General features: G+C 46.7%; 1 protein-coding gene across 1 annotated transcript; it reads left to right on the top strand.

The window, feature by feature from the left end:
* The first annotated feature begins 244 nt into the window (after positions 1 to 244).
* On the top strand, positions 245 to 6,546 carry LOC141084340 (transcription factor IIIB 50 kDa subunit-like). Its single transcript, XM_073569026.1, has 4 exons — positions 245 to 417; positions 2,033 to 2,092; positions 3,032 to 3,353; positions 5,892 to 6,546. Exons 1-4 carry the CDS (start codon positions 264 to 266, stop codon positions 6,544 to 6,546), a joined length of 1,191 nt encoding a protein of 396 aa, XP_073425127.1. The 5' UTR covers positions 245 to 263.
* The last annotated feature ends 4,099 nt before the right edge of the window (positions 6,547 to 10,645 follow it).

The following is a 10,645-nucleotide window of genomic DNA, read 5'->3' on the forward strand; positions in this document are numbered from 1 at the left end:
TTCATGAGATCTGAATAACCTCACCCCCATCAATGATTAGCAGCTTTCTGCCTATGCACAGAGTACACAAAGCTGCCAATTGTATTGCTGCGGAACAACAGACCACGTCACAATGGATGCTGGAGGAGATTCCGAACGCGGAACAAACGGAGAACTGTGATGCCCTGGAGCATAGTCGTATCTTCAGGCCTAAAGTGCTTGGCGCATAGTCGTATCTTCAGGTCTAAAGTGCTTGGCGCATAGTCGTATCTTCAGGCGTAAACATGTCTGAGATGAAGCGATGCCCGGACTGCGGCTCCGTGGAGATTGTGGAGGACGCGCACTACTCCCAGGAGCAGCTTGTGTGTGCGGACTGCGGCTGCGTCCTGACCGAGGGGAAACTGACGACCACACACACCGAGGAGAGCTACCTGCAAGGTGGGAGAACTGTGCGCTGCTCTCTGCAGTGTATGGGCGGGGGTTACCCTGGTAACGTTTTAAGAAGCTTATGTGTGAGCCGCACGTAGACAGCCAATGAAAGTCCAGCTTTCATGTTTACTGCAGGTCAGACTGATCTAATTGGTTACTACTTACTGCTCAGCGCCTCACTTTGTTTCTGGCAGCTTTATTTGTATGGTGTGCTGTAATGCATACACTCAGTGCGTCTCCTGCAACTTGCACCCATCACACCACACTGCAAGCTGCTCACTGCTGTATAGCTTGCATCCCAAAATCTGCGCCTCGTCGTATCCAGTCTCTGCATCTCCTCTTCTAAATGCTGATGAAATAAGAGGGGATTATAGGGAGAAAAATGGGAAGCGCAAGCTTCTAAGTGTAGTAGTTAATTGTCAAAGGTATATGCTCAGTGTGAATACACTCACCTATTTGGTGTCTTGAGATACTGCATGTAGATCCAATCCCTGGATCACTCCATTCCTCTTTCCATTCAGTTTGCTGCAAAGATCTGGGAACTAGTGAGAGCACTGGACAGCGCTTTCATAGGTTATAAAACTTGGTGAATGTTTTTCCCAGCAATATGCGCTCCTGAAGGATGATGATGGAACTTGATACTTAGGTTCAAGGATGATTTTTATTTTTGATTAAAAATAGAATACAACCGGTTTCGACTGCTAAGAGTCTTCCTCAGGTATAATGTTTCTTGACATTATACCTGAGGAAGACTCTTAGCAGTCGAAACCGGTTGTATTCTATTTTTAATCGAAAATAAAAATCATCCTTGAACCTAAGTATCAAGTTCCATCATCATCCTTCAGGAGCGCATATTGCTGGGAAAAACATTCACTAAGTTTTCTAAATGCTGATTAGACTAATCTCTCATCATTGCTGATGCCTTTGGTCAGAGGTGACCACTGAGTGGCCTCATAACGTTTCTGCTAGCACAAGGGTGCGCCATATTCCACTTTATAGGCATACGTGGGGTCCATTGTGTGTACGGCACCAGTGCTGGTCGGATGAGGGCAGCTACAGGGACTACACAAGCCTCCGGCCATGGCTAGAGAGGGGCACAAGCTCTGAAGCAGAGCCGCCGGGTAACTCCCCAGATACTATTCCCGTCAGTAGGAGCTGATCTGCTGACACCACACCGTGGACACGGCCTGCTCTTCCGCTCCCTACACTGGTTACATCTGGCTACTGCCGGCCGAGGGAGTGTCCCCCAGTTTTCTCAAAAATGGGCATAGCATATGGCAAACGAGGATGATGCAATGGCTGCATTCCCACCATGCGTATTGTAGTAGGGGTGGGAAACCCCCACAGTGGGCTGCATGCCTCCATCTTGCTCTCCACAGCTGTCCCCACCTTTCCCCTGCCGGCTGCCAGTATTGCCTGTTTTATACATTAGTAATGGCGCTCGGCTGGATTCTGTGAGTTAGGATGGAAATGTATTCAGTGAAGCTTCCCTTCATCTTGTCAGCAGTAGTTTTCTAGTGCCGGCCAGAAAAGGTCCTGTATTTCCATCTTTTGCTTCTGACATCACATCCGCTTTCCTTGTCCGCGGGTTTTAATGGTCTTTCTGTTTCGGTTTTCTTCACAGCGGTGACATTTGCAGAAAGCACTGGACAGAATGACACAATCAGCCGAACTAAACTGCAGGGTAAGTGTCACCCACACTGATGTAATGGTAAGCCTGTTTAACATGCAGGATAGTTGTTTTTATGAAATTAGATATATGGCGGCATTTATTACAAAGCACTTGACAGCCATTATCAGCACTGTCCCTATTGGGGCTCACCCTAGCAGTTTATCTTTGGGGTGTGAGAGGAACCCGGAGGAAACCCACACAAACACGGGGAGAACATACAAACTCTTTGCAGATGTGGTCCTTGATGGGATTTGAACTAAGAACCCCAGAGCTGCAAAGTAACACTGCTACCCACTGAGCCATCCCGCTGTCCTAAATGAAGTATATGACACCAGCATCATGGGGGTTTTACAGCTTATCCAATGAGTAGATGGTCCAGCTCAACGATGAAGTGAAAAAATAGGTTCTTTATTCGTTTTACAGCTTATCCAAATTATACACATAGGGGTTTTCCACTTTTAGAACAGTGAACCCCAATCATTGCCTGTCATGCAAAATAACAAAACCAGAGAGTATTCGCCCTCCCCCGCTTCAGCACTGTCTCCAATGCTGCATCAGTCTGTGCTTTGGCTGTAGCAGTGACGTTGCGTCTACAGCTGTCATCACTGCTGCAGTCAGTCGCATCACTGAGCGCAACAACTTCTGCAATCTACTGGGGCTGAAACGTTGAGATCAGTGATTGGCTGCAGTAGTGATGTGAGCCGTCAACAGGACATCACTGCTGCAGCAAAAGTGCAGAAACCAGAGCAGCGGCAGAGACACTGTGCCGGGCCGGGGAATGGGTATATTGACTCACTTCTGACCATTTTCAGTGTTAAGGACGGGACCAGGAATAACAGGACACCTGGGTAGCACAAGTATCACAAAGAGCCCCCAATGGCAAAGGGGATCTCATAGGAGATACTACTAATAGTGTATTATGTCTTATGTGATGTTTCTTCTTCCCACCAGGTATTATTCGTGTCAGGAATCTTTGTAAGGTCCTCAGACTTCCGAACAGCTTTGCAGATACCGCCGTGTCCTATTATGAAAGTGTCTTCTACCTCCCATTGTGCCACTTTGCCAGAAAAGAGAAGAAGGAGGCAATTATTGGGTGCTGTGTATACATAACATGCAGACAGAACCGCTGGCCTCTCACTATTGCCATCATTTCTTCCATGGTTTACGCCTCGTATGAAGTCCTCAGCAGCGTGTTCCTGGAACTGGGCCAAGCATTGAAGATCGATGTCCCGTCCATGAGCCTTCAGGATCTGGCCAAAAGTCATTGCCAAAGGTAATCCAGGGTGGATGGTGGCAGGATTTATCATGTGGAGAGTGGAAACGATCTTATTCAATTGTAGAATTGCTGTAAATACTTATGCCCCCCAAAAATGAGAAGGGTATTCAAGGAGTGATACCTTTATTGGCTAACCAGAGAAATTATGTTTTCAAGCTTTCAGGGCTCAGGAGGCCCCTTCATCAGGCTACATTACAAGTGAAGTTTACATTACAAGTTTCACTTGTAAATAGCCTGATGAAGGGGATGCCTGAGCCCTGAAAGCTTGCAAATATAATCTGGTTAACCAATAAAGGTCTCACTCCTTGAATACCTTTCTCATTTTTTTGGGACATACACCGTATTTTTCGGATTATAAGACACACTTTTGTTCCCCCAAATTTTGGGGGAAAGTGGGGGGTGCGTCTTATAACCCGAATCTGTGTGCTGCTGTGCTACAGAGTTGGGGGGTGGGGGACTGCTCTTGCGTGGTGTCAGGGGGCTGGGGTGGGCTGGCTGCAGGCTGCAGAGACAGCGGATGGTCACGTGCTCCCTCTCATTAGGCTCATGTAATATTCACCTCACCCGCTGTCCATCACCTCGGTGCTGAAGCCGTGCCAAGTTGGTAGACAGGGGAGCAGCGAATATTGCATGTGCGTTCACTCCCCCCCGCCCCGTCACTATATTCACCTTCCGATGATGGTTCCTGCTCCTTGTGGCTCTTCCTGTGTCTGTGCTGACATCCTCCTCCTGCGAGGGCGCACGGCAGCAGCTGGTTATTCAGGCAGTTCATTGTAGCTTTAGGACCTTCTGACATGTGACCAATAGGACCTGCGGTCACGTGACTCCCAGTGTGCACTGGCGCAGGTCATCCCATTTGTTTCCGGTTTTCCTGGATTCCTTTGTAGGAAATATCCACTGTAGGCAGAATTATAATAGCTGACAGCTGGTGATGTACATGACCACCTTGTGAACCCTTGACCTGACACCGAGCTTTGTAGACCGACACTACACTGCAGGTTGAGCTCTGTTTCAATGGCATTACAATCAATGGAAAACAAGTGTAATTACAGATTACTGGGCTCCACCAGGTCTCTTTATTTTTACAGTGAGGGGCTTCCAGCTCACATACCACCACAAACTACTAAAAACGGGGTCATCTTTTATACGCCATTATTCTATACTTTCCTAACGTGAAACCATTTCATGTATAATGTGAAACACGTTTGACTTAAAGGGATTCCCAAGTACAGTAATGGGTGGCTGTGGGACATCCGCTGTCCAGATTGCCGGGGATCCCAGAGCTCAGTGACCTGCTTTAGCTCCGGTTGTTGGGTATATATCCCATTAAATGGGGCGTCCATTACTTTACTTCGTTGTATAAATGTGCCCATTGTGGCTCTAATAGAAAAAAAAATCAGACGCCTACCAGCTTCTCTCTGTTCCTTCACACCCCGCTCTTTGACTTGTAAGGCTTCTCACTTTCTCTTTTGGCGGGCGAAGTCATATGACCATTGTAACCAATCAGCACCCATTGATTGGCTGCAGCTGCAATGTTCACTTTGAGCCAGAGGAAACGGTCTCCTGTCTCTCTTCACGCTCAGACGGAATTTAAAGGGAATCCGTCAGCAGGTTTTTGCTATGGGAAAATCCATGGTGGAGCCAGGGTGACACAGATCATCTGGACTGCCCGCCATGTGACACCTAGTCTTCTTAAAAGGCAGAAAAATAGCAAGACCATCATTAAATTTTTTAACCAAGTAGAGTATGTGTTACCCGGGATGGGTCAGGGTCCTGACAGCGCCGACGTACAGCCTCTGCTAAGCAGGGACTCACCCGTACCGTAGGGACCCCTGGGGACAAGAACAGCCGGAAAATAAAGATGCACAGGACCTGAATGTAGAAGTTTAGCAAGCCGGCACAGGACCTACAGTCATGTGAACGGTCATGTGACAGCAAGGGGGCGGGGCTTAGCATCCTGCTTTCAAAGAAGGTAGAAAACTCAAAGTCGGGCAAAGCGGGGGTCATGCACAGTACAGGCAAGCGAGGTACAGGAGGGATAAACAGACGGGAGGTCAGACAAAGCCAAAGGTCATACACAAGATATTAGTAAAGTACCAGGAATGAGACAGAATGGATAGTCAGGGCCAAGCAAAGATCTAAAACCAAACAGACGTAGAAGGTACCAAGCAGAATCCAAAGCAAAATCCAGAGAACAGACCGAGTCATACACAGAGAATCATGCAACCAGAACACAGCACTAACACACTCAGGGGTCACCACACAATGCCAAGGGCAAGAGTATAACTGACGGGAGATGGGAGCTTCCTGAGGCTATAAGAAGCCTCCCCAGAACCAATGAGAGGCCACCATAATAGGTCCCAGGTGTGCAGGTGAGAGTCTGCACTGAGGTCAGAACATTAACCCCAGCAGTGCCGGTCACCCAGCACTGGTATCATGACAGGATGAAGTCGCATCGGTTGGTCTCACGACTATTTCATAATGGTTCTCATGAATGTTTCCTATTATAAGTATATTCTTCTTATTTTTTTGCAGTTTTCGGTTATTCCAGGATTGCTCGTCAGCCCCAAAGAATTATGCAGAGAGCCCAGATAAAGTATTGGAGCGGACTTTTCAAATACTGGAGTTGGCAAGTGAGACGTGGCTAGTCACTGGACGTCAGCCCATTCCCATGATAACTGCAGCTGTCTATCTTTCTTGGCAGTCCCTCAAACCCGTCCAACGCCGGTCATGCACTTTTTCTCGATTTTGCAAGTTGTCAGAGACCGAAAAGCCTTCTCCTGCGGTAATGCGATTGAAAGAACTTAAAGAAGTCTGCCTAAAGCTGTCCGCACAGTTACCCTGGCTGAAGATACTCACCATAAATAAGAACAATGTGGTTTTTCACTTGGGTGACATCTTAAAACACAGGAATTATCTTTTGAGGAAGGTTCTGGAAGATGTGGAGATGTCCACCACAAAGTCAGAAGAGAGCAAGTCTTCTAATCTACGGCATCGAAGGGCAGCTTTCCTTCCACCATGCATGACCAAGCCAAGGAAAAGATCACATGCCACTGCATTTCCCGATAAACTCCAAGATATTACTGGAGATGAGGATATTTCGGACAGTGAGATAGAGCAGTATCTGAGGACACCAGCTGAGATAGCTTGTTATCTGCAGGCCCAGGCTCAGCTTGCTCTTCATAAGTGAACTAGACATTAAATTGTATATAAATTGTATATATCATTATATTTGTGCACCTTAATTTTTTTTTGGCAGCAAGTCCTTTAGCTTTATGGAGACTGACTGCCTTTTTTTGTTTAGTTATAGATGGAGTTTGTGCAAAAATATATTTCTAAAGGTTCTATTGATTTGAAATTCTCACAACCTATCCAATCCACACAGGCAAAGAAATCAAATTATAGATGCTCATATATTGAGTTGTGCCCTGATGTGTGGGTTTGGGCAAACACTTAAAGAGATAACAAAAAAGTTTGTCTCAGGTACCAGAACAGTTCCTGGACCCCATTCAGATGAATGGAGAGCCCGAACATCCGTTGTTTGCCACGCTGTCATGATGTGCATGACGGCGTGGCAAAACTGCCTCTGATTGGCGATAAGATTATTACCGTTGGTTAGTGAGCTGCAGTTCACACATTGTCAGATGACAGTGTGAGCGAGCAGCTGTGACCGGCGGTAAAAAGTGTGCCTCCGGTCACAGAGGCGTTGGCTTATGTGAGTGCTACTCTCATCAGCCTAATAGCAGCGAGAGCAGGCACAGCTGATGGGAGTGTTTATCAGCAGACACCTGTGCTGTAAATAAAAAAAATTAAAAAAAAAAACATGATGGGGGGAGTCTTTCTATTTTTGATAACCAGCATGGCAAAACTGATAGCTGTGGGCTGCAACCCTCAGCTGTCAGTTTTATCATGGCTGGATATCAAGAATAATGGGTCGCCACGCCGTTTTTCAAAATTATTTAAATTACAAAAAAACTGCGTGGAGTCTCCCCCAGTCTTGACAACCAGCCAAGCTAAAGCAGACAGCTGGTGCCTGGTATTCTCAGGCTAGTAAGGAGCCATGGATATTGCCCCCCACCCAGCCTAAAAATAACACCCATCCAGAAAAGGTGCATCTGTTACATGTGCTTTGCCTGTCTCTTCCTACTTGCCTTGTGGCGGACGCAAGGGGGGTTCATATTTGTGGTGTTGATGTCACCTTTGTATTTTCAGGTGACATCAAGCCTGGACGGTGCTGTGATCGGAGTTAATCTTTTTACCGCCAGGCACAGCTGCTGTCTGTCATATGATCCACAGCTCCCTAACTTGTAATGATGTTGCTGCCGAACAGTGCCCACTGGTGTTTTTCACGCTGTCATGCAAATGATGTTAGGGGTGCTGAACCCGAACAGTAGCATGGATTTCCTGTAGAAGTCCTTGTTCATGGTCTGTGCCCAAACAGTAGGTGTTCGGTACAGACCCCGAATTTTACTGGTTCAGGTTCTCCCATCTCTATGTATAATAAAGAGAATGTTATGTGTAATAACGATAAATGACACAAGGAAAAAGTATTGAACACGATTACTGAAATGTATTTAATACTTCGTACTGAGGCCCTTGTTGGTGATGACTGCTTGAAATCATCTCCTGCATGGAGAAACTAGTGGCATGCATTACTCAGATGTGATTTTGGCTCATTCCATCAAATCTTGAAGGTCCTGGACCACAGCCAATCACCTGTCCCTTCTATGAAATCTGAGTTTTAGCTACTTCCAAAACTTTTCTGCTGGATTAAGGACAGGTGATTGGCTGGGCCATTCTGGCAGATGTTTTCTCTCTCTGAATCCAACTGAGCGTTTTCTTGACTGTGGTTTTGGGATCATTGTCTTCCTGAAATGTCCATCCTCATTTCATCGTCATCATTCTGATAGATGGCAGATTTTTATCAGAAATGTCTCTGTGCATTTGTCCATTTATCCTTCCTTCACTTATGCTGTTTGCCATAAAGCATTCTCACACCATGATTTACCCAATTCCGCACTTCACTGTTGGTATGGTATTTCTGGGGAGATATGCAGTGCCTTTTGTCCTCCAAACGTAGTGAGTATTATGTCATCCAAAGAGTTCAATTTTGGCGTTATCTGTACTTAAAAATCAGTGGTAGAGATAGTAGTAGCAGGTGGCGGACACTGACAGCTTGGAGCCCCTGTGCAAGAAATGTCTCTGGGACCTGGGCCCCCCTCCTTTTATGGCGAAAAAGTGCTATATATATACATAATTTTATATTATTATAATATATAGCCACATACACGTGTGTATATATATATTACATAGTCTCCGTTATTATGTATATTGCCAGTTTGGGGAAGGTGACTTGACGGACAGACGTGACTGGTAGTAGGAGGGGACGGTTTGTGCAAGAGAGACAGAGATTGACAGGATAGAAGGGTGACAGCTGGGAAAGGTAGATAGGAGGGTGTGGTACCGAGAAATGACCACAAGATGGCAGGGGAGAGTAGTTGAGGACTGAACATCAGCTTAGGCCTGTTTCACACTTCAGTTTTATTGTGTCAGTTAAAATCCGCCACCGCACCGTTTTTTTTGACGGATCCGATGAATGAAGAATTTTAAAGGAACCGGAGCCCGGGAAGGAGAGAGAGAGAGAGAGAGAGAGACAATTTTTTTCTGTCCGCCAGACATGATTTCAGGGTTAAATTTCCGGCTGACTTCATTCTCCGGGCATGCGCTCTATAAAAATGCGGATCCTGCAGCAAAAAAAAAACGTTGCATGGTCTGTCCAGGCATCTCGGCGGACGCAAAAAAATTGACGGATCCGCAAAAAAAACGGTTCCAACGGATGGCCATCCGTCAAGATCCGCCGGTAATGCAAATCAATGGGGAAAAAAACGGATCCGCCCAAAAAAATGGTGGATCCGTTTTTTTGCAAAAATGGCGGATTTTGACTGATGGTCAAAAACGGAAGTGTGAAACAGACCTTATGGCTCAAGAAAACGCTTAGTCATGGGGGGCGGGAAGACAGGAGCCCAGGAGGGGAATTCCCCTGTGAGAGAGGGGATAAATAGAACTGGTTGGGGTTCCAGGTAGACTAGTCCAGGGAGGAGCTCAGCAGAGGAAGACGCAGGACAGAAGACGGAGACTGCTGAGGAGCTCGGCCAGGGGACTGACAGAGAAGAGACAGTCAGGGGGGTGGCTCCTGACCCGACAGACGCAGGACAGACGAGGCCCCGGGGGTACCGATTGGACGACGACCTCGGGCAGGTGAAGCGCTAGCGGTAGATTGGTCTAGGACAGCCCCAGCGAAAGATCCGCGAGGGACGTTACTGCGACTGGAGCTAGGGAGCAGGTACCCGGGCCTGGAGACAGAGTGGTGTAAAGAAGCTGTGGTGCGTGTTTGGCGGTCGTCAGGAGGACGACGAATAAAATCCGGAACTGTTACAAGTGAAATCTGTCTCCGCCTTGTCCTTGAATCGCCTGGTGTCTGCATCATCCGGACAGGGTATGCAGTGGTCCACCCCCCAAGCCTGGCCCCTACCACACTGTCCTTTACACAGTGCCCTGTCTTATGTACAGGACCGTCCCTTACATATTGAATAATATAGAGCCCTGTTTTTTATTACATACCGTCCTCTGTTGTTAGATGTATAATGCAATCACAGCTGATGCACCAGGGGAAAGCTTCTTTTCTAATGGAGGAGCTAAAGGACTGGTAGTCTGGTCACCGGCTCCTCCATCAGCAGTCATTTTATATCTAACAAGAGAGCGGACTATGTAATAAAAGAGGGCACTGTGAATAACAAGAATACACTATGTAAGAGACAGCACTGTACATAACAGCAGACGAAGCTATATAATAAGGGACGGCACCATATATAACTAGAAAGGATGGTATTTAATAAGGGACTGTGTTATACTGTACATAACAAAAGAGGAAACTGTATCTAAGGATGGTGTTATACATAAGGGAGTACACTATATACTAAGGGACTGTGCTATACATAAAAAGTGACTACACTATATACTGAGGGATGGCGCTATACATAATAAGCTAGTACACCATATACTAAGGGACTGTGTTAAAGGGGAACCTGTCACCTGTTTTGGCCACTATAAAATGTGGCCACTGCCTTTCAGAGCTTATCTACAGCGTTTTTTCTAATTCTGTAGATAAGCCCCCAATCCGACCTGAAAGCTAAGAAAATTATACTCACCTGGGGGGCGGTCGGGTCTGATGGGTGTCACAGGTCTGGGTCCGGCGCTTCCCATCTTCTTGCGACGCTGCCCTCCTGCTT

The sequence above is a fragment of the Dendrobates tinctorius genome, unplaced genomic scaffold (assembly GCF_039654945.1).
Source record: "Dendrobates tinctorius isolate UK_male_01 unplaced genomic scaffold, ASM3965494v1 ptg000022l, whole genome shotgun sequence".
Taxonomy (NCBI): domain Eukaryota; kingdom Metazoa; phylum Chordata; class Amphibia; order Anura; family Dendrobatidae; genus Dendrobates; species Dendrobates tinctorius.